General features: G+C 42.2%; 1 protein-coding gene across 2 annotated transcripts in view; it reads left to right on the forward strand.

Annotated features, from left to right (window-relative positions):
- ccny (cyclin Y) overlaps positions 1-26,863 on the forward strand; it is a 77,935-nt gene that overhangs the window by 34,071 nt on the left and 17,001 nt on the right. The window contains exons 2-4 of one of the 2 annotated variants that reach the window (XM_038972933.1): positions 23,450-23,524; positions 25,842-25,876; positions 26,157-26,180. In XM_038972933.1, coding sequence (XP_038828861.1) covers positions 23,450-23,524; positions 25,842-25,876; positions 26,157-26,180 — 134 coding nt within the window. The remainder of the gene's footprint in view (positions 1-23,449; positions 23,525-25,841; positions 25,877-26,156; positions 26,181-26,863) is intronic. The other variant, XM_038972934.1, reaches the window with a different exon arrangement.

The raw sequence follows: 26,863 nt of genomic DNA on the forward strand, positions 1-26,863 counted from the left end.
TTGCCTGGTTTGGTTCTCAATCAGAGACAGCTGTTTATTGTTGTCTCTGATTGGGAGCCATATTTAAGGCAGCCATAGGCTTTAGGTGTTTGTGGGTAATTGTCTATGTTCTATGTTGCATGTGTGCACTTAGTTCGTTTTAGCTTCACGATCGTTTGTTTTTCTTCATTAAAAGAAGATGTCTTTTTTCCACGCTGCGCCTTGGTCCACTCATTCGTCTCATAACGATCGTGACAGCTGCGTCTGTGTGTGTGTTAACTATGAACTATTTAACTGTACCAGAATGCTTAAAAGGCCGCAAAAATGTTAAATATAGGGTAGCGTTCTTTTTTGGGCAAGGAAAATATCGGTATCGGTCAAAAATGTAATATCTGTGCGTCACTAATTGTAATGTATATAACATCCATATGTGAGTGTTTGGATATTTGGCTCAACAGCAATTAGATGTAGTACTTGTGTATGAAAGTAAGTACATTTTCACGTGGTAAGGCTGTACGCTCAGATAAGTGCTTTTTCTACTCTTCAGTGTGAAATGTAATGGATGATATGTCTAGTCTCTTTTTGGTCGAGATAGTGAGTGCTTTGGGCTAGACTAAACAAACTGAATACTCTGCATTTTTTTTATCCAGTTACTGTCTCTGCATTCCACCCCTGATGGCACATGTAAAGTCCTCCACTCTTCTTCTATGGTGTTACTGTTTACTCAAGTGAGCTGCCGTAATGCAGTATTGGATGAATAGCCGTCAGCGGCATCAAACGCTTTGTCAGTGCGTCTCGGCAGCCATTGTTTGGGGGTGTAGGAGTCGGAGCAGTGGCATTGTTCTGGAGCTGTGCATAAATATCTCCCAGCAGCCTTTTCATGTGGCCGCGACTAGAAGGGGGCCACATGAAAAAGCTTCTGGCCAGGTCTCCATCCAGCCGTCTCGCTCGCTCTATCTTCCTTTGTCTTAACAATGTTATTTCCCACAGACATTCGGCTTTGTTTTCTCTTTCTAGCCCCAATTTATCCGCTCCTGGTTGAAAATATTATAATTCTCCCATTTTATTTACCGAATAGTATCCATTATCTCTGAAGTGCAGGTTGTAAAAAGTCCTCTTTATTAAGCCAAATGAGAACCAGACAGTACTTTAATTAGTTATTACACCGATTAACCCTACACACTGCCGGTCTGAAGATTTTAACGAAATTACATTAGTCTGAATGCTGTATTCCTCATAAGGAAATGTGGAGGAAAAATATCTTCCTCAATGAATATCTGTAGTATATCTAAATCAATCCATAGTCACTTTACTTTTTTATTTTTAAACAAGATCAGCTTTAAAACCATATTTCTTTATTTTCTTTCATGAGATACAATCAGTTGTTTGCATCATTTCTTGTTTTGTATATATATTTTTTGTTGCTTTACAATTTTTGATAAAATAATTATTTTTAAACTGGACTAATATATAATTTAAGTGATAATGCCCGAGAAGCTGGAATTTGGAGGATATATTGGCACGAAGTTGAAGTCGAGGGCCGGCAAACCGTGCCAATATATCCTCCAAAAGCCGGCTTCGAGGGCCGGCTCCAAATGTTGGAGAGAGAGACCGCAAGGTTTATACAAATCTCTGCTGTTGAAAACTAAATGTTATTCTAAAAGAAATGTGAGATGATGTTTTATAGTGGAGATCAAATGTATAAAATGCTTGGCTAGGCTGATGAGACAGTGAATTGCGCAGTGAGATGGAACAGGGTAAATAGGCATTTTAACTTCATAGATTTAGCCGGTGGTAACTTGTGGAATAGACACCGGCTGGAATGCGGTTTTAACCAATCAGCATTCAGGATGAGACCCACCCGTTGTAAAATTAAGGGGTTTGTGATATATGGCCAATATACCATGACTAAGGGCTGTATCCAGGCAGTCTGTGATGCCTTAGAACATACATACATACATACATATATACATATACACTACCGTTCAAAAGTTTGGGTTCACTTAGACGTGTCCTTGTTTTTGAAAGAAAAGCTTTAAAAAAGTGTCCATCAAATTGATCAGAAATACAGTGTAGACATTCGTAATGTTGTAAATGACTATTGTAGCTGGAAACTGCAGATTTTTTTATGGAATATCTCACAGCTTCATTAAATAGTACCCGCAAAATACCAGTCTCAACGTCAACAGTGAAGAAGCGACTCCAGGATGTTGACCTTCTAGGCAGAGTTGCAAAGAAAAAGCCATATCTCAGACTGGCCAAAAAAAAAAAATATTAAGATGGGCAAAATAACACAGACACTGGACAGAGAAACTCTGCCTGGAAGGCCAGCATCCCGGAGTCGCCTCTTCACTGTTGAGTCTGGTGTTTTGCGGGTACTATTTAATGAAGCTGCCATTTGAGAACTTGTGAGGTGTCCGTTTCTCAAACTAGACACTCTAATGTACTTGTCTTCTTACTCAGTTGTGCACCGGGGCCTCCCAATCCTCTTTCTATTCTGGTCAGAGCCAGTTTGCGCTGTTCTGTGAAGGGAGTAGTACATAACGTTATACGAGATCTTCAGTTTCTTGGCAATTTCTCACATGGAATAGGCTTCATTTCTCAGAACAAGAATAGACTGACGAGTTTCAGAAGAAAGGTCTTTGTTTCTGGCCATTTTGAGCCTGTAATCGAACCCACAAATGCTGATGCTCCAGATACTAAACTAGTCTAAAGAAGGCCAGTTTTATTGCTTCTTTAAAAAGCACAACAGTTTTCAACTGTGCTAACATAATTGCCAAAAGGTTTTCTAATGATCAATTAGCCTTTATATAATGATAAACTTGGATTAGTTAACACAACCTGCCATTGGAACACAAGAGTGATGGTTGCTGATAATGGGCCTCTGTACGCCTATGCAGATATAATATTTAAAAAATCTGCCTTTCCAGCTACAATAGTCATTTACAACATTAAAAATGTCTGCACTGTAATTCTGATCAATTTGATGTTATTTTAATGGACAAAAAATGTGCTTTTCTTTGAAAAACAATGCCATTTTTAAGTGACCTCAAACTTTTGAACGTGTGTGTGTGTATACAGTACCAGTCAAAAGTTTGGACACACCTACTCATTCAAGGGTTTTTCTTTGTTTTTACAATTTTCTAAAAAATGTATTTTATATTTTATATTCTTCAAAGTAGCCACCCGTTGCCTTGATTACAGCTTTGCACACTCTTGGCATTCTCTCAACCAGCTTCCCAAGGAATGTTTTTCCAACAGTTTTGAAGGAGTTCCCACATATGCTGAGCACTTGTTGGCTGCTTTTCCTTCACTCTGCAGTCCAAATCATCCCAAACCATGTCAATTGGGTTGAGTTCGGGTGATTGTGGAGGCCAGGTCATCTGATGTTGCACTCCATTACTCTCCTTGGTCAAATAGCCCTTACACAGCCTGGAAGTGTGTTTTGGGTCATTGTCCTGTTGAAAAACAAATGATAGTCCAACTAAGCGCAAACCAGATGGGATGGTATATCGCTGCCAAATGCTGTGGTGGCCATGCTGGTTAAGTATGTATTGAATTTTTTTTTAAATTAGTGTCATCAGCAAAGCACCCCTTCACCATCAAACCCTCCCCTCCATGCTTCACGGTGGGAACCACACATGCGGAGATCATCCGTTCACCTACTCTGCGTCTCACAAAGACGCAGCGTTTGGAACCAAAAATCTCAAATTTGTACTCATCAGACCAAGGGACAGATTTTCCACCAGTCTAATGTCCATTGGTTGTGTTTCTTGGCCCAAGCAAGTCTCTTCCTCTTATTGGTGTCCTTTAGTAGTGTTTTCTTTGCAGCAATTCGACCATGAAGACCTGATTCACGCAGTCTCCTCTGAACAGTTGATGTTGAGATGTGTCTGTTACTTGAACTCTGTGAAGCATTTATTTGGGCTGCAATCTGAGGTGCAGTTAACTCTAATGAACTTGTCCTCTGCAGCAGAGGTAACTCTGGGTCTTCCTTTCCTGTGGCGGTCCTCACGAGAGCCAGTTTCATTGTAGCGCATAATGGTTTTTGCGACTGACCTTCATGTCTTAAAGTAATGATGGGCTGTCGTTTCTATTTGCTTATTTGAGCTGTTCTTGCCATAATATGGAATTGGTCTTTTACCTAATAGGGCTATCTTCTGTGTACCACAGCTACCTTGTCACAACACAACTGATTGGCTCAAATGCATTGAGAAGGAAAGAAATTCCACAAATGAACTTTTAACAAGACACACCTGTTAATTGAAATGCATTCCAGGTGACTACCTCATGAAGCTGTCATCAAGGCAAAGGGTGGCTATTTGAAGAATACGAAATTTAAAATATATTTTGATTTGTTGATCACTTTTTTTGGTTACTACATGATTCCATATGTGTTATTTCATAGTTTTTTGTCTTCACTATTATTCTTCAATGTAGAAAATTGTACAAATAAAGAAAAACCCTTGGATGAGTAGGTGTGTCCAAACATTTGACTGGTACTGTGTAATATATATATATCAGTTAATTGAGGTAACGTGTACATGTAGGTAGGGGTAAAGTCATTGAAACTAAACGAGGAGAGGGTGAAACATGGGAATTTCTTGACTTTTGTTTAAAAAATATATATTTATCCCATTTTTCACCCCCTCCTCGTTTAGTTTCAATGACTTTACCCCTACCTACATGTACACATTACCTTCATTACCTCAACTAACCCGTACCCTTGCACATTGACTCGGTGTATATAGCCTTGTTATTATACTTTTATTGTGTTACTATTTTTCCTCTAGTTTATTTAGAAAATGTTGGTCGGTGTAGGCCGTCATTGTAAGTATTAATTTGTTCTTAACTGACTTGCCTAGTTAAATAAATGTTATATAAAAAAATACACCTGTTGTATTCAGCTCATGTGACAAATAAAATGTGTTTTGGTTAAAGCAGACATAGATAGCCTAGTGCATATGTCCACATGCTTCCTATGGAGTCTAAAGAGACCAGGCTAAGATATAATACCATATATGATGACAAGTTTTACGTAGATGTCATAGTTTTCCATAAGGGAAAGAAAAGATGTCAAGAAAAGAAAATGGCGCTAGGCAAGGCTATTTCTTCTGTTTGTGATTGCTGGATGGCTGAATGAGTGGACTGACGGCATTGAAAGAGGAGTGCATCCGCAGTCACTTCTAAGAAGCTGGCCCTTGTGGTGAAGTAGGGCTTAGCTAGGCTAATCTAGAAAGCTAATTGACCATGCAGTAAATCAGTCGTATATATGAGTTGGAGCTATCAGAGTAGGTGTGTAAATAATTACCTGCAGCGGTGATTGCCTCCCTGCACCAAGGCTGCAGTAGATTGGCCAGAGCAACCAACCAACCCTCACTGACAGATGGGGAAAGACAGGGCCAAAAATGCTGCTGCTGCCCAATGTTTGTCATGGTTTTTGAGAGAGGAACAAAATTACTCAGTGAATAGTTTGTTGTGATGTTACCATCGGTTACCATGCCAAACAATATAACTTATCCCTCTCTTAATTTTGTCTGAGCTCCAGCCTGTGTTGACCTTTTCAGCGTTAATTTCAACACTGCTAGCTGGCTCTGTGGTCCAACCCACACATTCCTCCCAGGCTGTTGTCCTTCTGGAGTCAGGCAGATAATTGGCCAGCTCTCTTACATGTGTCAGCGCTTGCAAGACCCTTGTTGACTTCACACAGCACAGATGCATCCTAGTGCCCTGCCTGCCTGTGTTTGTGTATGTGGTTGCGTGTGCCGGGACCTCACACAGAGGCATCCGCGTCCCCTGCCTGTGCAGCTGTGGCAAAACATGCCCTTTGGGGGCTCTGTGATGCAAGCTCTACCCCAAGATGATACCGTGTCACGGGTAGGATAGGTTTTCTCTCCTCCACTGTGAGCTTTGACAGATTAGACCTGTCTGTCTAATAAGCTATGTAATGTACTCCAACCAGTGGAGCTTCCAATTGTGTCAATTCTGCTGCAAATTGAATATGGTGTATGTGAATGGAGTTCCCGTGATAGTCAACATTGTCTGTTCATTGTTGAGAGCCGTTAATCCTGTGGCAGCATAATGGTGAGATGTACAGTGGTTAGGCTACCCAGAGAGGTCTTGTTAAATGGCTGAGCATTGGGAGAGTCTGTGTCTGTCTGTCTCTCTGTTTCTGTCTATCTGCCTGCTTGTCTCTCGGCCTCTCTCTTTGATGAGGACAGCCTCTGCAGACCCAGTCTTTTCAAGCCTCCGTTGCTTAGTTACAGGGAGCGGAGTGGGAGGGGAGTGCCTGTGGGTCTCAGCTGGGCTTGTTGTGTAGCTTGGGGGCGAACCAACCACCCCCTCTCCCCTGCTCCCCATCCTTGAATCCCAGTCCCCTGAGCTTCAAAGGCAGGCAGGGTGCCGGATCTTTACGCCCCCCTTCATCCTCCCACCCTCTCACATCCTCACCTGCCCTATGATCTGCTCATCTCACTAGATCTACTGTTGCCCCGATGATGACTTATTATTAATGGTGGAAATATGTTGACTTGAACCTTGGCCCATAAGGAATTTAAATCTGTTAGAGGGAATGACTAAACTCAAGAGCTGTGGAAACGATGGTTCAAACATTATCCGAAATGAGGAAGTGATTTGTCTCGCATGCATTTAGTTCGACATGCTCCACTCATTTTGTGTGTGTGCGCGTGCATGCCTGTGTAAGCTGGTCTTCTCATTGTCCCTGTTCCAATACTGTGAACCAGATTCCTCCTCATGGTTTCCTGGGACTATGAGCGGTACCTAGTGGGGCTGTAGCTACTCATCCTCATCCTGGGGTTGGCTGGAACCTGGCGGAGCATGATACCTCACTGTCACCACTGGCTGCACTGCTTCAACTCCCGGTTAATTGCAGCCATCCGTCTCCTCTAAACGATCCGTCCTCAGCACTAAAACACCAGGCTCTACAACGCTAACTAACCACATTGGTATGTATGACAAGATATATGCCACAAGGAGGGAGGAAGAATATTACGTGAATCCAGGGAAATTTAGGCCCGGTTTAGAATTGTATTTATTTTTTATTTCACCTTTATTTAACCAGGTAGGCTAGTTGAGAACAAGTTCTCATTTTCAACTGCGACCTGGCCAAGATAAAGCATAGCAATTCGACACATACAACAACACAGAGTTACACATGGAATAAACAAAACATTCAGTCAATAATACAGTAGAACAAAAGAAAACAAAAAGTCTATATACAGTGAGTGCAAATGTGGTAAGATAAGGGAGTTAAGGCAATAAATAGGCCATGGTGGCGAAGTAATTACAATATAGCAATTAAACACTGGAATGGTAGATGAGATGATGAATGTGCAAGTAGAGATACTGGGGTGCAAAGGAGCAAGATAAATAAATACAGTATGGGGGATGAGGTAGGTAGATGGGCTGTTTACAGATGGGCTATGTACAGGTGCAGTGATCTGTGAGCTGCTCTGACAGCTGGTGCTTAAAGCTAGTGAGGGAGATATGAGTCTCCAGCTTCAGAGATTTTTGCAGTTCATTCCAGTCATTGGCAGCAGAGAACTGGAAGGAAAGACGACCAAAGGAGGAATTGGCTTTGGGGGTGACCAGTGAGATATACCTGCTGGAGCGCGTGCTACGAGTGGGTGCTGCTATGGTGACCAGTGAGCTGAGATAATGCGGGGCTTTACCTAGCAGAGACTTGTAGATGACCTGTAGCCAGTGGGTTTGGCGACGAGTATGAAGCGAGGGCCAGCCAACGAGAGCGTACAGGTCATAGTGGTGGGTAGTATATGGGGCTTTGGTGACCAAACGGATGCGCTTTCATTGAGTAATTCCGATTTTTAGAAAATGGGGTTTGGTCTTGTGTGACTTGGTAACTTCTCTGCTTGTTCTGTCTCACTGGATGATTATCTGTTGTATCCTATCTGTTGTATCCTATCCCCTGCTGTATACCCACTGACCTCTATCTGTTGTATCCTATCTGTTGTATCCTATCCCCTGCTGTATACCCACTGACCTCTATCTGTTGGGCATGGCTAATTTATCTTCACCAGCCTCTCTCTCCCTCGTCTTTCTGTTGCTGTACCAGACTGCCTGGTGTTTGTAACACAATAGGATAGCAGTGATTCATGTCAGAACCACACACTAAGGAAACTCTTTGATACATTTTTATTTTTTATTTTTTTTAGTTGGTGACTGTATAGCTGGAAAGCTGGGTAAAAACATACCAGGCTCTTTACCTCCAAGATAAATCTGTTTATTTTGTTAAGATGTGGTTTTGGTAGATAAATGGCAAGGTGTCTTCTAGTATTAGGCATGTTGTGGTTATATAAAGTATGTTAGTTACTAGTTTCCCTTATGAATGTTTTTGAATGCCTTATTAAGCGTTGTAAGGTGACATTATCTTATCAGTTGCTTCTACTACTATAGCGTCTTCCCAGGGCGAGGAGAGGATATGGCCCGTTCTCTAGACAGGAAATGCCTTCCCATCTGTCAACGCTCACAGGAAGTGTGGGACAAGTGAGTGTGGCACAATGTGTCGGCTCACAGATGGCTTCTAGAACAGACCATCGGAAGCGTCCCTTCAATAGGCTAAAGACGTTGGCTCTAATGATGTCATTAAATGGCAAGAACTGCTCATCAGCTCTGACTCACAGCTTTACATTTTTGTGTGGCTAAAATAATAAATGAATAGCACTTTTTTCTCATACTAGGATGACACTAACCTTTATCATGCATTTAGTGTGAAAACATCACCAAAGGCAGTCGGTCATTCATATTGCATGTTGGGTAAGTATACCTATTAAGCAGCAAAATCTAAGTTTAGACATTTCTAACACATACTACCCTAATTTTTGTAAGAAAAGGGGAGATAAAATGAAAAATGTATCTCTCATGTGAGGTTGTATGACTATACTTACAACATTTGTTGATTATAAGACATGCAAACTGACATTTAATATGTAAAATTATATTATATTAATCTACACGCACAACTTTCAATACATTTTCTGAACACTGATTTACATTTGCTGTACTGCTATTCTTGTTAATTAGTTAATTTTGTCTTCCTAAAGCCTGTCTCGAGACTGTTTCAAATCTCCCTCTCTACTGTTGTATTACAAAGGTACAGGTGGTGGACAAAAAAAAAACAATCACCTGGATGAATGAAGGATAACAATATGACAATGCCCCCACCCAAAAGTGCATGAGTAGTCGCCCAATAGTCATCTTCTTGTCCCTCATTTGTTAAAATTTTTATCCACCACTTTATAGGTCTTCTGTCCCTGATATCCCTCAACCCTGGTCTTCTTCTTCTCTCTGCATCAACGACTACTTGTTTACGCCAAACGTCTTGGAGAGAGTACAGAGGTTTCTAGTTGTTCCTAATTGTTACTAATCTTGGTAACGGCACCATGGCTAGATGTATAACTGTAGTTTTTGTGTGTTTAAAAAAAATATATTGCACTTAAATCTGAACAAAAAACATTTCTGCTCATGATCATGTTAGGGATGTTAACGTACTATCCCCATGTGTTTCAATGCAATCCAGGATTAATGGGAGCATACTGGGCTGAATTGGAACATCTGTGATTTATGGTGAAAAAGACAGAATAGCAAAGTCTACTCATAAAATATGTGGAAGCCAATGATTTGGGGTATACATATATACTATAATATTATGCAGAGTTAGTATTTGATCATGTTGAATAATTATTTAAATGTTTTCCATTTACGTTCTGTCTAGAGTGTTCTTTGTTCTACTGTACCCTTTCAGCTCACCTGAGATTAATGTCAAATTTACATTAATGGCATCTAAAGTGGCACAGTGGGCTCCCGAGTGGCGCAGCGTTCTAAGGCTTAAGGCGTCACTATAGTACCTGGTTCGAATCCAGGCTGTATCACATCCGGCCGTGATTGGGAGTGCCATAGGGCGGCGCACAATTGGCCCAGCGTTGTCCGGATTTGGCCGGAGTAGTCCGTCATTGTAAATAAGAATTTGTTCTTAACTGACTTGCCTAGTTAAATAAAGTTTAAATAAAAACAGTGCATTCAGAAAGAATTTACACCCCTTGACTTTTTCCACATCTTGTGTGGGATCAAAATGTATTTAATTGTAGTTTTTGTCAACGATCTACAGAAAATACTATTGTCAGAGTGGAATCAAATTTCTGAAAAATATAACACTAATATATCTTGATTAGATAAGTATTCAATCCCCTGAGTTAGTCACAGTAGGTTGGTCTCACCTTAATTGTGGAGGACGGGCTCGTTCCAGCCATTCCAGCCATCCAGCCAGAACCGTTCTCCCTCAAGCAGCCTCCACTGGAGTCAATACATGTTAGAATCACCTTTGGCAGTGATTACAGCTGTGAGTATTTCAGGTGAAGTCTCTTAAAACTTCTTCTTGATAGGGGGCGCAATTGAAACATATGGCAAAATATGCGTACCCATTTTAAATGGCCTATTTCTCATCCCCCGAAACTAGAATATGCATATAATAGTCAGATTAGGATAGAAAACACTCTGAAGTTTCCAAAACTGTAAGAATTTTGTCTGTGAGTTAAACATAACTTTTATTGCAGGTGAAAACCTTCAAGCAGGAAGTGGCACTAATTTTGAGAGCTCTGTGTTCGAAAGCCTTCCTATTACATATGTGAAGTCTCATCAATAAGACCTCTTTTTCTATGTCTTCCCTAAGGTGTCAACAGCTTTTAGACGTAGTTTCAGGCCTTTATTTTGAAGGATGAGCTTGTAAGAGCACATTGAGTAAGTGGACAGGTGGGGGCTCTCCGGGTGAATCATGCGTAAATCTGAAAAGGTAGCCATTGTTTCTTTCGCTCTAGTGAGAAGGCAACTGTCCCGGCTAATTTATTATCGAATAGATTTGTGAAAAACACAATGAAGTTGGATCAGAAACAACGGTTGACATGTTTATGTGGACATTATGGATATCATTTGGAATTTTTTTCGCCGTTGTCGCGAACGCTTTTTCCTGTGAATTCCTGGGTCATGACGCAACAAACAAACGGAGTTATTTGGATGTGAAACATATCTTTATGGAACAAAAGGAACATTTGCTGTCTAACTGGGAGTCTCGTGAGTGAAACCAACCGAAAATCAACTAAGGTAAACGATCCATTTGATTGCTTTGCTGGATGTTGTTACCGAGTTACCTGACGCTAGCTGTTCTTATTGTTTTGTCGAGCGATCGATACATTTACACAAATGCATGTATTGCTTTCGCTGTAAAGCATCATTTCAAAATTTGAGACGACAGATGGATTAACGAAAGGCTAAGCTGTGTTTTCCAATACTCCACTTGTGATTTCATGAAATTATATTTTATGATTACCCTCTGGCGCTAGGCTAGGCTATGCTAGTCAGGGTTTTTAATGACAGAAAACCCGGATCCGGGATGGGTAGCAATGAAAGGATATTAAAACTTTTACAGTCAATGCCAATGCACGTGTCTGGTCTCTGTATTGGCTGTGACCACTGTTAATACGGCCAGCCATAGTAACCACTATCAGGGCTAGAGTCCAGGCCAAGGTGCATGTGTAAACACTGACCAGGGTTGGGCGGGTGGGCTGCTGGCTTCCTGTATAAGGATTTAGTGGTCCATTGTTGATGAGACCTGCTGAGTATTGACCTTCAGGTCTGGCTGTGTGTGGTGCTGCAGCGAAGGTCAGCAGTCTCCCTTCCTCTCCCTGACCCCCTGCTGGGGCTCCATTCACTTGGCTCCAACTTAATGAGAAACCACCCCTGAAGAAGAGCAGACACACCCACGGATACTCTGTTCCCATACCAATGACTTTTTGGTTGAACACAGAATGAGACGTTGCATTTTTATTTAGAAATGGGAAAATAATTACATAACTAATATTCTGTATTTAATATTTTCTATATCTTCCCCATATTCCTCTGGGATCTCATTTGGTACTTTATCAAAATGACTCCCCTTCATTTGAATTTTGTGACTGCAGATAGAAGTTGGTGGAATAAGTATTTTTTACATAAAGTATCCGGTCACTTTCATAAGTTTGTGCTGGTCATGTACTGTATTATCTAGGCTTGGTTTTCAGTAAATGGTGATAGTGACTGACTATTCACATTTGCAAAAAAACTTTATAGAAAGGGAATTAGATTAACAAGCAACAAGTGTTACATATAATCTTTGTGACACTGGAGGTATTAACTACAGGATAAGGGTGAATGCACTGAGGGGATTTGATATTCAGTCAATGCTAGGTTCTCAGAATGATATCAAATGAATCGACTGATACTACTATTTACTCTCCTAATTTTAGTTGTATTGTATGCATTACTCACACATTCCATTAGTCTGGCGAGCAGATTTGTCTTACAGTATGTTTCTGTGATGGAACGTGGTGGCGATGCAGCGGGATGGAGTGTTACTGTTGATCTCGCTTTAGCCTGACTGTGATCATTTAGCGTTGTTGGCATTGTTAGCCGTTCTGGGTGCTCTGCACCGTGTGGGAGGAAGTCCCATTATCTCTCCCCAGTCTGCCTAGAGAAGTAGGCATAAACATTGCCTGGTTGTGGGGATGTGGGGATAATGATGGAGAACGGAGAGAGATAACCGGAGAAAGAAGTGATCACACTCCCAGAGTCAGGAGGCAGATGGTAAAGGAACAGAGGGGTGTGTGAGGTCAGTTAGCCATGTCATCTCCCAGGCTGTTAATTAAGCTCTTATTGACTCCATTTATCAGGCCTTTATTTGACATTACACTGCTTTTCCTCCTCACTGCACATTCATATAGGGGACACTTAGCATCTCTCTGTTTTAATACTGAGTTATGACCTTGTTGGTTTGGTTCACACACACACACACACACACACACACACACACACACACACACACACACACACACACACACACACACACACACACACACACACACACACAGACAGAAATCTTGGTACTGAAATATTAATTTCTTCACGAGGGTGTTTATTGTTCTGAGACTTAATGAATCTCAATGTGTCAGTGTTGACTTTCATCAAGTTCAGGGTTCATTAAGTTCAAATATCACAAAGTAAATGTTTAAACCTACATTAATGCACAGTTTAATCACTCTTGACATTAAAGCCACATGAAAGAGAAGATAAAGCCAGATGAATGAAATAAACTAAGCATAGTTATCTTTGTCTCTCTAGCCAAGAACACTGAGGGTCATGTTTCTTTATGAGTGGAGATACACTGTGTTCAGTGTTTAAACCAGCTTCATGAGGTAGTCACCTGGAATGCCTTTCAATTAACAGGTGTGCCTTGTTAAAAGTTCATTTGTGGAATTTCTTTCCTTCTTAATGTGTTTGAGCGAATCAGTTGTGTTGTGACAAGGTAGGTGTGGTATACAGAAGATAGCCCTATTTGGTAAAAGACCAAATCCATATTATGACAAGAACAGCTTAAATAAGCAAAGAGAAATGACAATCATTACTTTAAGACATGAAGATCAGTCAATCGGGAAAATGTCAAGAACTTTCAAAGTTTCTTCAAGTCCAGTCGCAAAAACCATCAAGAGCTATGATGAAACTGGCTCAAATGAGGACCGCAGCAGGAAAGGAAGACCCAGAGTTACCTTTGCTGCAGAGGACAAGTTCATTAGTTATAAATGCTTCACAGAGTTCAAGTAACAGACACATCTCAGCATGAACTGTTCAGAGGAGATTGCGTGAATCAGGCCTTTATAGTCGAATTGCTGTGAAGAAACCACTACTAAAGGACACCAACAAGAAGAAAACAATTCCTTGGGCCAAGAAACACGAGCAATAGACATTAGACCAGTGGAAATCTGTCCTTTGGTCTGTTGAGTCCAGATTTGAGATTATTGGTTCCATCCGCCGTGTCTTTGTGAGACGCAGAGTAGGTGAATGGATGATCTCCGCATGTGTGGTTCCCACCGTGAAGCATGGAGGAGGAGGTGTGATGTTGTGGGGGCGCTTTGCTGGTGACACTATCTGTGATTTATTTAGAATTCAAGGCACACTTAACCAGCATGGCTACCACAGCATTCTGCAGCGATACGCCATCCCATCTGGTTTGTGCTTAGTGGGACTATAATTTATTTTTCAAAAGGACAATGACCCAACACATCTCCAGGCTGTGTAAGGGCTATTTGAACAAGAAGGAGAGTGATGGAGTGCTACATCAGATGACCTGGCCTCCACAATCACTCGACCTCAACCAATTGAGATGGTTTGGGATGAGTTTGACCGCAGAGTGAAGGTAAAGCAGCCAAGCTCAGTGTATGTGGGAATTCCTTCAAGACTGTTGGAAAAGCATTCCTTATGAATCATTCCTTTTGCTTACTTTGTGATTCCATGTGTTATTTCATAGTTTTGATGTCTTCACTATTGTTTTACAATGTAGAAAATAGTAAAAATAAAGAAAAACCTTTGAATGAGTAGGTGTGTCCAAACTTTTGACTGGTACTGCATATATTTACAAAACAATATATGGATGATTGGAAATGACATAACTGTTGATTTTTCTCATTCATTCAGGAAGCTAAACATCTGTGTTTTGGTTGTTGAGTCAATTAGATAATGCTCATTTCAACCATAACTGTCGTAACCATAAAGCTTTTTCAGAATATTTAGCTGGCTAACTCCTTGGTCCTACTTTGTTGCGTACCCCTCTGTAGTTCCCTCCTCTCCTCCCCCTCCCTCTCTCCCCCTCCACTGATCTCTGGCTGGAACAGTACCATAAACCATGTAATTCTCCATGACAGAACACTCTTGTTCTGTGAAACATGGCAGTAAATAATACCGTACCTTGGTGCCTTGCCATATGCGCAATTCCACGATAACAGAATCATGTTGAGACTCATATTTTTCACAACAGAACGTATGTCAAACAAAAAACTAAAATCGCAAAGTTTAACAAACCAGCCATCTCAAGGACAAGGACAACTTTTAACGTTTTACACAGCATTTTACAAAAACACATTTACTTGAAGAACAGTGCAGATGCAAAGTTTGGTAACATATTGGCCGCACAAATGGCACAAACTGTAATTATTTTATCAAACTTTGCATCTGCACTGTTCTTCAAGTAAATGTGTTTTACATGAGGATTGTCGACCATATGCTATAAAATATTGAACAATTACGATTACAACCAAATGCTTTTTGAATTTGATCATTCAATGAATCAGGTATCAAATGGCTAAATTAACTACTTCAAATCGAGGTATCTAAGACATGTTTATCTATAACATTGTAAAGCAAAATTTTTCCAAGTTTCAGGGGAGATCTATTGACTGCATGGGAGATATTTCTCAATTAGGCTATTCTAAGAATATATTTTAAAGGTGTCAGAATGACATGACCAAGAGGGGAATCTCAGTGTCAGATTTATTTGTCAGACTCAGAATATTGGGCGCTGGAGAGACTGTTTTACAACCAAAGTAAACATTGGTTTATCAATGCACCCGTTCATCGACGGTTGCCATTTGCGGTTATGCCGGTGGAAAGTTTTAAGGACATCGGACATGACAATTACAGTAATACATGATAATAGCTAAATAGTTAACTACTGAGAGAGCTAGCTAGGCTACACAATACATGTTGAATTGGCTATCTAGTTAGCCTGTTATCATTATTTTAAAGGCCTACCTGCTGTAAAGTATCTCTCTCTCTCCTCTGGCCCACTTGCACTGGAACACATGCAGTTGATGCATACATCATGACTTTTCCAGGATTTTCATGACCGTACGAAGCCTGTTTGCTGATAAAAAAATATGCTATAACTGCAAGTAAGGCACTAAGTAGCAAGGAATATCAACAAATGTGTACACGCAGATCTGCTCTTTTTGAATAGTGCTTCACAACTGGGGATGATTGAGACTGCTCTGCCTGTCAATGCAATACAATCCTTCTCCGATATGCTCTGCAGAAATTAGGAAAACAGCAATACGTCGCATCCAAAGGACACTGATCCAATTCTGATCAAAGTAATTGTTTGATATTGTGATTTCCCCCCCCCCCCCTTACTTGTCCATTCAGAAGACTCAAATCGACACTCACTGGCCAGTTTATTAGGTACACCCATCTAGTACTGGTCGGACCCACCTTTGCCTCCAGAACAGCCGGAATTCTTCAGGACATTGATTCTACAAGTCGGAAACGTTCCACATGGATGTTGGTCCATGCTGATGCGATGGCATCAAGCAGTTGCTGCATATTGGACGGCGGTAGACCACCACCACCAGCCTGTACTGTTGACACCAGGCAGGATGGGGCCATGGACTCATGCCGCTGATGCCAGATCTTGACTCTGCCATCAGCATGACGCAACAGGAACTGGGATTCATCAGACCACGCAATGTTTTTCCACTCCTCAATTGTCCAGTGTTGATCGCATTTCCACTGGGGCCGCTTCTTCTTGTTTTTATCTGATAGGAGTGGAACCCGGTGTGGTCGTCTGCTATAATAGCCCATCCTGTAACAAGGATCAATGAGTTGTGCGCACTGAGATGCTGTTCTGTACACCACTGTTGTACTGCTCTGTTATTTGTCTGTTTGTGGCCAGCCATTCTCTTTCGACCTCTCTCATCAACAAGCTGTTTTCACCCACAGGACTGTCGCTGACTGGATGATTTTTGTTTGTCGCGTCATTCTCGGGAAACACTAGACACTGTTGTTGATAAAAGCCCTGGAGGGAAGCCGTTTCTGATAGACTGGATCTGGCATGCCTGGCACCGACGATCATACCACGCTCAAAGTCGCTTTGGTCACTTGTTTTGCCCATTCTAAAATTGAATCGACTAACTGAATGCCTCGATGTCTGTCTGCCTGCTTTATATAGCAAGCCACGGCCACGTGACTCACGGTCTGTAGGAGTGATCCATTTTTGTGAACAGGGTGGCCGGTGAGTGTATATTCTTCTTGTCAGACTATTGCTTGTCCGGGACAAGAAAAATAATAATGTCGAGTCCTGGAGAGTTAATCACCATCACAGGGGTCCACACACACTCAGTCGTTAGTATAAGAGATGCAACCAGAGATTTGAGACAGTCACAGCAGACTGCTGAAGTCATGGAAAAGAGAGTCAGGAGACGTGCATCTCCTTCTGTCTAAATCACTTGACTAAATGTCCCTTCTTTGTTTGCTTTTCCTCTCTTCTCGGAAGGATGACTGTGAGTGTGTGTGTTCTACTCAGCAGCAGTTTCTTATGATACATTTCAGCACAGTGATACACACTGTACACATTTCTAAGTTTTGAAGGTTAAGTTTAGGCATTAACTCAGAATGGTTCAGGTTTGGGATAGGCTTAAAACAAAAATTTAAAAACAATTGCAAACTATTGCTGTATTTGAACTTCCAACCTTGGGAATCAGACGCAGATGCTTACTGCTCTCACTGTTGCCCCTAGTGGCCGGTTTCCCTGTAACCTCCTGACGTCCTCAGACATAGATGGATGTCGAATGCTGACTTGTATCATGGGTGACCTGGCTGTATATCAACCAGGATTACCACTGACTGCTGAGCTACTGTGTCTCACTGAACTGGTCATACACTACCATCACACATACTGGTATTGCTAGTGTCATGCTCTGTGTAAAGTAAAGGAGACTGCTGTTACTGCTGTTGTAGGGTCATTCATAAGTGAGGAATCACGTTTGGTTTTGAAAAGCCAGTGGGGATAACACAGTCCTGACTATTTGCCCAGGCCATTTAGCCAGCGGTGTCATGGTAGGCTCTAGCCTCAAATGCTTTACCGCTTCAGGGTGAATTATCTTCAGAAATACCCGTTTAACCCCAGGCTCTCTGACTCTATCACACAAGTCCCTTACTCGTTTTCCAATGCTACCACCACCACCAGGCTCAGGAGAAATGGAACATCTTTTATCAACCAGTTCACCAGTCCAGTGAGGAAGCTCCCATGGGCCTGATAAGTGTGAGAGAGCCTCCATCAGTTCACAGCGCTAAGCTGCTCTATTTCAACTTGGAGACGGACAAGATTTTAGTGGAGGGGCATGGTGAATATATAAAATACAGGGAAATCAAGTTTTTGACTGCACTGGGCCTTTTTAAAGTGCACTTCTTTTGAACTGGACATGTGCCATTTGTGACCCTGGTCGTCCGTAATGCTCTGGTACACCTTGTCAGGCACGTTGTCAGGCACGTCCTGCAGCTATGAGGAAAACATGCTTGAAAGGATCGGTTCGAATTATCGGGTTGAGTGGAGTCAACCTTGTGACTCTATGTCCTTGTCTTTGTGCCTGTCTCTCCACACTGAAATGTGGCGTCATGCTTATCCTGGATCACATTCATGTAATTGAATTGTCTTTATTTAGACAGGATAGTCCACCCAGTAACACTTACCACTATGTTCCAGGGAGTCCTGGGTTCCATGGAATCAATAAAAACAGACACGTCACATAAAAGTTTACTCTAAAACACACCATACACAGAAGCATATACAACATGTGCAGTAGCATACATACAAAAGCAAGCTCACATTACATCTATCTAGATTTGTGTACTGCTCTTGTCTCCTCTCCTTGTCTCCTTTCCTTCCAGATTGCAGATTACAAAGACTAGTTTCATTTGCTAACTAAGGAAAGGAGGCATACGTATAGGGTTAGTCAAGCTCAGGACCAAGTGTTACATGAAAGAAGACTACGCTCTCTACCAAGATAACAACAGAGATCCTATAATTTGTGAATAACAGGATCTCTGACACACAGTCAGTCAGAGATGCCATGGAGGTGGCGCAGCCATCTGGTCTCTCCTGGCTGGTGTCTCTGTAGTAAATTCTTGATGAATCATTGGGTTTTCTGCTCTTTGTACTGTCTGTCTGGTGACTTGTAATGACGGACTGCCAGCCCTTGGCCTATCTGGTCCAATGTGCTACAGTGCCAGGACAGGACCAGCCTGCCAGGCAGCCTGCCAACCCACACTGCCCTCGGTGATGATGAAGGGATGGAGGGACAGCGAACAGGAGCTGTGGCCACTGTCCATGTAAGTCTGCAGCTGTTGTGCGTAATGTATAGGAGGGCTCAGACAAGGAGCAGCAGCAGGGACACTGATGTACCTCATTGATTTATCAGCTTGGCCAAGCACCCTGTGATCGTTGTGAGAGAGTATTAAGTGGCGTTTTGATGTTGTCATTCTCTCAACACCGGTGCCCAATAAGACCCTTGTCTCACTGAGAAATGGCGCGTAAATCCAATGTGTTTGTTGGATGCTTGATTCATTTGAACAAACGTTTGTTGGCAGCGGAAGTGGATGGAAGTTGAGCTGCACAGAAGCAGAACTGAAGGTAGGATTATGGGAGTACAGGGACTGTGCGTGTACAATACAGTCTCACTGAGTATGATTATTTGCACACAAAATGCAATTATTGTGGATAGTCAGATTAATATTATAGTTTGATTAAGACCTTCACATGCTTTGAAAGAAGAATGATTTCCCTAATAATCATGTTTACATGGCCACCTCTGAATTCAGGCTACTTGATGGGACTTTGATAAATGCAGAACATCTCAAATAAAAATAAGAGTTCTACCACTGCGACCATGTTATTTTTGGGAGCCTATTGATTCCGAGTTCAGACATACAGTGCATTCGGAAAGTATTTAGACCCCTTGACTTTTTCCACATTTTGTTACATTACTGCCTTATTCTAAAATGGATGAAATTAAACAAAATCCTCATCAATCTACACATAATACCCCATTATGACAAAGCAAAAACAGGGTTTTAGAAATGTTTGCAAATTTATAACAAATTAAAAACAGTATTCAAACCCTTTGCTATGAGACTCGAAATTGAACTCAGGTGCATCCTGTTACCATTGATCATCCTTGAGATGTTTCTACAACCTGATTGTGGTAAATTCAATTGATTGGACATTATTTGGAAAGGCACACACCTGTCTATATAAGGTCCCACAGTTGACAGTGTATGTCAGAGCACACCTGTCTATATAAGGAATTGTCTGTAGACAGGATTGCGTCAAGGCAAAGATCTGGGGAAGGGTAGCAAAACATTTCTGCAGCATTGAAGGTCCTCAAGAACACAGTGGCCTCCATTATTCTTAAATGGAAGAATTTTGGAACCACCAAGACTCTTCCTATAGCTTGCCGCCCGGCCAAGCTGAGCAGTCGGGGGAGAAGGGCCTTGGTCAGGGAGGTGATCAAGAACCCGATGGTCACTCTGACAGAGCTCCAGAGTTCCACTGTGGAGATGGGAGAACCTTCCAGAAGGACAACCATCTCTGCAGCACTCCACCAATCAGGCCTTTATGGTAGAGAGGCCAGACGGAAGACACTCCTCAGTTAAAGGCACATGACGGCCCGCTTGGAGTTTGCCAAAAGGCAGCTAAAGGACTCAGACCATGAGAAACAAAATTCTCTGGTCTGATGAAACCAAGATTTAACTCTTTGGCCTGAATGCCAAGTGTCACATCTGGAGGAAATATGGCACCATCCCTACGGTGAAGTATGGTGGTGGCAGCATCATGCTGTGGGGATGTTTTTCAGCGGCAGGGACTGGGAGACTAGTCAGGATTGAGGGAAAGCTGAACGGAGCAAAGTACAAAGAGATCTTACAGCGAGATCTTTGATGAAAACCTGCTCCAGAGCGCTCAGGATCTTAGACGGGGGCGAAGGTTAACCTTCCTACAGAACAACAATCTTAAGCACACAGCAAAGACAACACAGGAGTAGCTTCGGGACAAGTCTCTGAATGTCCTTGAGTGGCTCAGTCAGAGCCCGGACTTGAACCCGATGGAACATCTCTGGAGAGACCTGAAAATAGCTGTGCAGCGACACTCCCCATCCAACCTGACAGGGCTTGAGAGGATCTGCAGAGATGAATGGGAGAAAATCCCCAAATACAGGTGCGCCAAGCTTGTAGCGTCAAACCCAAGAAGACTCGAGGCTGTAATCGCTGCCAAAGGTGCTTCAACAAAGTACTGAGTAAAGGGTCTGAATATATAAATGTGATTAAAAAATATATATACAGTATATACATTTGCAAAGAAATTTTTAAAAAAAATGTTGCTTCATCATTGTGGGGTATTGTGTGTAGATTGATGAGGGGGAAAAAATAATTTAATACATTTTAGAATAAGGCTGTAACGTAACAAAATGTGGGGAAAAAATTGAAGTCTAAATGCTTTCCGGATGCACTGTATATAAAGTTTTTTGGTGAAAATGTCTTCAAAGATGCACACTTTCAGTTGTTCCAAACTCACTTCACTGGCGCTAAAGAGGGAGGCTTGCTCGGCTGGTGTTAGTACATACACAGATCAAATACACATCTGTAACTCCGATATAAGGTCTTTCTTTACATGTCCTAATAATTTGAAAGATGCTGTTTTTTAATCGGCGTATGCTTACTTCGATTATGACCGTACCAATTAAGATCAGCAGAGTAAGGTGTTTGCATGACTAATCCCATACTCGGCCTACTGCCATAATCAGTTTAATATCGAATTATTAGTGTGCATGTAAACATACTCATTGATTTACCTCATTTCGGTAGCGCAAGACAACTCCCCCTTTTGTCATAACTCTAAAACAATAGAGCTGGTTAGTTTTGTGTAGCAGACCCCGGTGTGACTTCCTGTCCAGTTTCCTGAAACACAGGAAGTTAGAAGGGTAGAAGCGTGGACGTGCACCACTGTACAGGCTGAGAGGAAGAGGGCCACTCCTAAGAAAACCCTAAATCAAAGGGTACGGAGACAACCATATTGTGTGTGTATGTGTGTGTGTGTGTGTGTGCCTGCTCATTCGTGTGTGCCTGTATTTAACACTAACTTTTCATTGAGTAGAGTTCTGAAATACGGATCAGACTGTTACAGTACACATTGGACTAATAAACCTTGTTTTCGTCTTCTAGCTCCTTCTGGCTCCTTCCCACACCGTTGAATAAAAGATGGGGTAGTTTATCATCACCTAGTTCTCCTCCTCCTTGGAGTGCTGCCTGCGCCGTACGTAGGTCACTGGAGTGTGTGGAGGGAGCTCGCTGTATCTCCTTTGAGCTTTAAGTGCCTCTTACACACAAAAGACTGCAGTTCAAAAGAGTTGGAGCACAATAGTAGCTGCTCCACTCAGATGACCTCGTATCGGAGTTATTTTCCCCAGCTAAACTAGGTCTCCTCATATCACTATCATGTGATCCATCAGTTCATTTGTAAAGCAATAGCTCATATCCATATCAAGTCACAACTCCCACTCTGTTAAGACCGGCATAGAGCGCCATCTGATGTATGTGTGCTCTGGTAAGACAGTAGTATTATGCCAGGGCTGAAGAAAGAAAGCAGGACATCTCGACCTACCATGACTCATATTTCTAAGGCTTTGGGTCTGTAGGCGGGCGCTTGAACCCTGTCTTCCACTCCTCTTTCCCACTCTCTCCTCTCATCTATCACCTCTGTTGAGGAGCTGTTCTTCGGGCAGTGGCTCTCCTCTCCTCTCTGCTGCAGCTGGTGGTATGGCTGGGTGTAGCCCCTATCTGGCCTTTCCTGCCGGGATGACATTATGCTTGGATCCCTGTGGCTGCTGACAGGGTCAGGACCCAGGGCCTGGACTAGGGCCAGAGACAGGGGGGCTGGGTAGTGGATGTCAGGACTGACAGCGGTCCCCTGGGTGGGATCCTGGCCCAGAGCCAGAGACAGGGGGACTGGATGTCAAGCCTGAGGCAGTTAAAGTAATACAGTTATCTGCTACTGCACTAAGATAAGTTGTCTTGGTAAGACGTCAAGTCAATGCATTCTTATAGTAAGATATATCTAGGTAACGTCATTTTTTCTTTTGCAGTGTAAATAATATGTTAATTTTTATTGCCTGGCTCCATGGTAACTTCCGCAATATTCCATAATTTATGCTGATGGGCCTGTTATCAAGTTAACACACAGTGTGTAAAAGCATCACATAAAAACAGGCAATTGATCAAATAAGACGTTTTCATTGCCGTACCAGTCTGCCTCAATCTCCGGCCAAACCACTGCTCTTCAGCGTTACGCCGCTTGGTGGTTGCTATGTTTAACTGCATGCTCTCCTGAAATGGACCCTTTCAGTCAGGATGTATTTGCATCCCATTTGGCACCCTATTCTTTCATCTGGGTCCATAGGGCTCTGGTCAAAAGTAGTGCATTATATAAGGGAATAGGGTCCCATTTGGGACAAATCCTATAGTACTGGTATCCCCAGTCAGTCAGTATTCAATACTTGTATTCAAGGCAGTCTTTCTGTACACATGATCACCCTTTTCTCATCTGTTCAACAAATGGCTGTCTGTGTGTGCGACGCCTCTTTCTCATCAGCATGTGTGTTGTTCAGTCATCCAGCTCTATAAAACAGGTATATACATGGCTGGGTTCCTTGTTTGCTATCTCTGAATTGATATACAACCAGCAGAGTATACAGTACATTGAGCATTATGCTCCGGAGCTGATGGCTGTTTCTGTTTCCTTCTTCATCAGATCTGAACATGGAGTACAACCCTTCAGACCATCCCAGAGCCAGCACCATATTCCTCAGCAAATCCCAGACAGATGGTGAGTGTCCCTCTCCTCTCACTCTTTTTCATTTTCAATCTCTCCTCTCTCTCTAGTACATTGCACTCTCTCTTTCTTTTTTCAATCTCTCTCTCTCTCTCTCTCACCGCTCTCTCCTTTACAATCTCTGTGTTTCTCCTTCTCACTCTTTCTCTTTTTAATCTCTTTTCATTTCTCTCTCGCCCTCCTTTTCCTTCCCACTCGTCCTCTTCCTCCCTCACTCTCTTCCTCCCTCTCTCTCTCGGAACACTAACTTCTCCACTACGCTGAGTCATGGATATTATCTGTGGCACTATGATGCCTTTTCATAAAAATCCTTATTTTCTAAGCGAGTCAATTTTTACAGTGTGAGAAGACAACGTCTGCAGGAATGAATTGAAGTCACAGATGCAGATCGTGTTCAAACTATAATTGTGGTTTAATCACATGACTTTCTAATTTCTAATCTCATGCCTTGCATCATGGATGATTTAGCATACAGCTCATGTGTAGCCGACCACGGGTTGATGCTGTAGTAAAGTATTGCTTTAAGCGCTGTAGATAATTATCCGTTTGTGAGGTGCTTTCTTTATTATGTAACAGTCTGCTGTCCTAGTTAGCGATGGGTGTGTCCCAAATGGGTTCCTAGTCCTTTAACTGTACACTATGTAGGGAATGTGGTGCCGTTTGGGATGCAGGCTCATTGATGCAATATGAGAAAGATAAAAGTCAGGAATCCAGCTGTATTTGTTACTTGTCCCTTTTACATTGCTAGGTAAATAGATATATGTAGAGACAGCTTCAACTTTGTCTTTTTCAGTTCCTGTCCTCAATAAGAAAGGTAAGTAGGTTTGGTATAGGCTGGTGTGATGGGTGTGTATTTGGCTTGTGTTTTGGAGTATAGCCCTGCTCTGTAGTCTCAAGCTGTGTGCTTCTGACGGAACACCGCAATATGTCTTTGCAGCAGATTTCTGTGTGTGTGTATATACAGTATATGTGTTCATGTTTTGTGGATTATTGTAAGCTGTGCTCAGATGTAAGCTTTACCTCCCGCATGATGCGTGTTATCTGTACAAACCTAGCCACTTCTGCTAAAACTGGTATGTACTGATGATCATGAGATACTCTCGCACACATGCACACACCCAGCCCTCTGTGGCTTTAAGAAGCACACTCAGAGTTCTTTCTCCCAGCTAGATCAATATTTGAACATGTAAAAATGTGTGAAGCCTTATGATGTAAACGCTCGCTTCCACGTTTTATTTTAGAATGTGCACAGCCATGATTCCTCACAGGGTTTAGGTGTGTGTGTGTGTGTGTGTGTGTGTGTGTGTGTGTGTGTGTGTGTGTGTGTGTGTGTGTGTGTGTGTGTGTGTGTGTGTGTGTGTGTGTGTGTGTGTGTGTGTGTGTGTGTGTGTGTGTGTGTGTGTGTGTGTGTGTGCTGATTGTGTAGCAGGGTGCCAGAGCTTCACTATGTCAGTGTTGTGTATCTCGTCCTGCCCTGCTGCTTGGCCATGCAGCGCTCCTTCTATGTCGCTACGTCACTCACACACACAAACGCGCACACACACACACACACACTGGATCTCCGTCACCCAATCAGAGTGGCTTCCATACTTGGAGTGAACCCATCAATCGCAGCAAGGCCCAATGAGGAATCATCAGATTACTGATAAACAGTATGAATGCCCTGTATTCACCACATGAATACAATGACATGATTGAAATAAAGGCAGATAGCGAAGTGGAGCTATAGTTATAGACATGACAATATTTGCGTGAATGAAGCATTTAGATTTGATGTAATCCCCAGAGATTGTTTTAGGGGCAAACACATGAAAGGATTAATTAAGCAATTAACTCAATTGCTTTGCTTTCTGCTTTCACACAGTTCAGAGTGCTAAACATGACGTTAATTTAAGGCCTTTGAGGAATGAAAAGCATTTGTATTACCCCACAGCCATTCATCTATGTCAGCAATTAGCAGAAGTGTAATTTGAAGGAAATGTTGAGTTGTAGCGATTCTTTGCTTGAACAGTACTTTGAGCGATATGTTTTATTAAGTTCCCACAAAGCTGATATTGAAAAATGGCCAATCCATATAGTCACTCTTCCTTAATGTGCCTTTGCCCATACTGCACTCCCAGCTCGGTATGGTGCAGGACAGCCTTGGGATTGACTGCCCCCTGTCAGTAATGGCTGTGTACTGCAAACTGCCTTGACCCCGACCAGCGTGTGTTTCAACTCCAGGGGATGAACTCTGCTCTATCTTGTGTGCCTAATCATTAACTGTTACCATGCTGTCACTGATTTCATCTCGCTCTCTCTCAATTTGCAGTGCGAGAAAAACGGAAGAGCGTCTACATCAATCATGTGAGTATCAATCTCAGATTGGACGCCATATTGAATATAATGCTGTATTTGCATAGATGATGATGATGCTGATGAAATTGTGTCTTCTGGCGTTTGCATGGTAATATGCTATGCCTTTTCATTGAGTTAATCAGGTCATTGATGTACGCCCTACTGAATACAGAATATTTGGTTAGCAGTGTTCCTCTGTCATTTGTAAGACTGCATTATTTCTTTGAGCACATGATTGTTCCTGTGATTTTGTTTATGAAGATTTTAATCAACTTTATTATTTTGCAAGTTAACACACATTTCGGAGAACAAGGTAAAGTATTATGTATCCCTGGCATTTGTGTGTTTAGATATAGATTTAGTCTAGCTCTGCCTGTTATATCCACTCCTGTCTCTTTTGTCGTCTGAGTACAGAAGCAAAGTGTATGTATGTACAGTATGTATGTACAGGTAAATGCCAAAATAAAGGAAACACCAACATAAAGTGTCTTAACCACGAGCCAGAACAGCTTTTTTAAATGTAACCTTTATTTAACACGGCAAGTCAGTTAAGAACAAGTACATATTTACAATGACGGCCTACCGGGGAACATCCTTGTTCAGGGGCAAAACGACAGATTTTTACCTTGTCAGCTCGGGATTCAATCCAGCAGCCTTTCAGTTACTGGCCCAACGCTCTAACCACTAGGTTCCTTCTGCTCCAAAAGCTTTAGTGCACCTTGACATAAACTCTGCAAAAAGAGAAATGTCCTTCCACCGTCAACTGCGTTTATTTTCAGCAAACTTAACATGTGTAAATATTTCTATGAACATACCAAGATTCAACAACTGAGACATCCGGGTTCTTCGCTGGCCATGGCAGAACACTGACATTCCTGTCTTGCAGGAAATCACGCACAGAACGAGCAGTGTGACTGGTGGCATTGTCATGCCAGGTCATGTCAGGATGAGCCTGCAGGAAGGGTACCACATGAGGGAGGAGGATGTCTTCCCTGT

Source organism: Salvelinus namaycush, chromosome 33, assembly GCF_016432855.1.
Source record: "Salvelinus namaycush isolate Seneca chromosome 33, SaNama_1.0, whole genome shotgun sequence".
Taxonomy (NCBI): domain Eukaryota; kingdom Metazoa; phylum Chordata; class Actinopteri; order Salmoniformes; family Salmonidae; genus Salvelinus; species Salvelinus namaycush.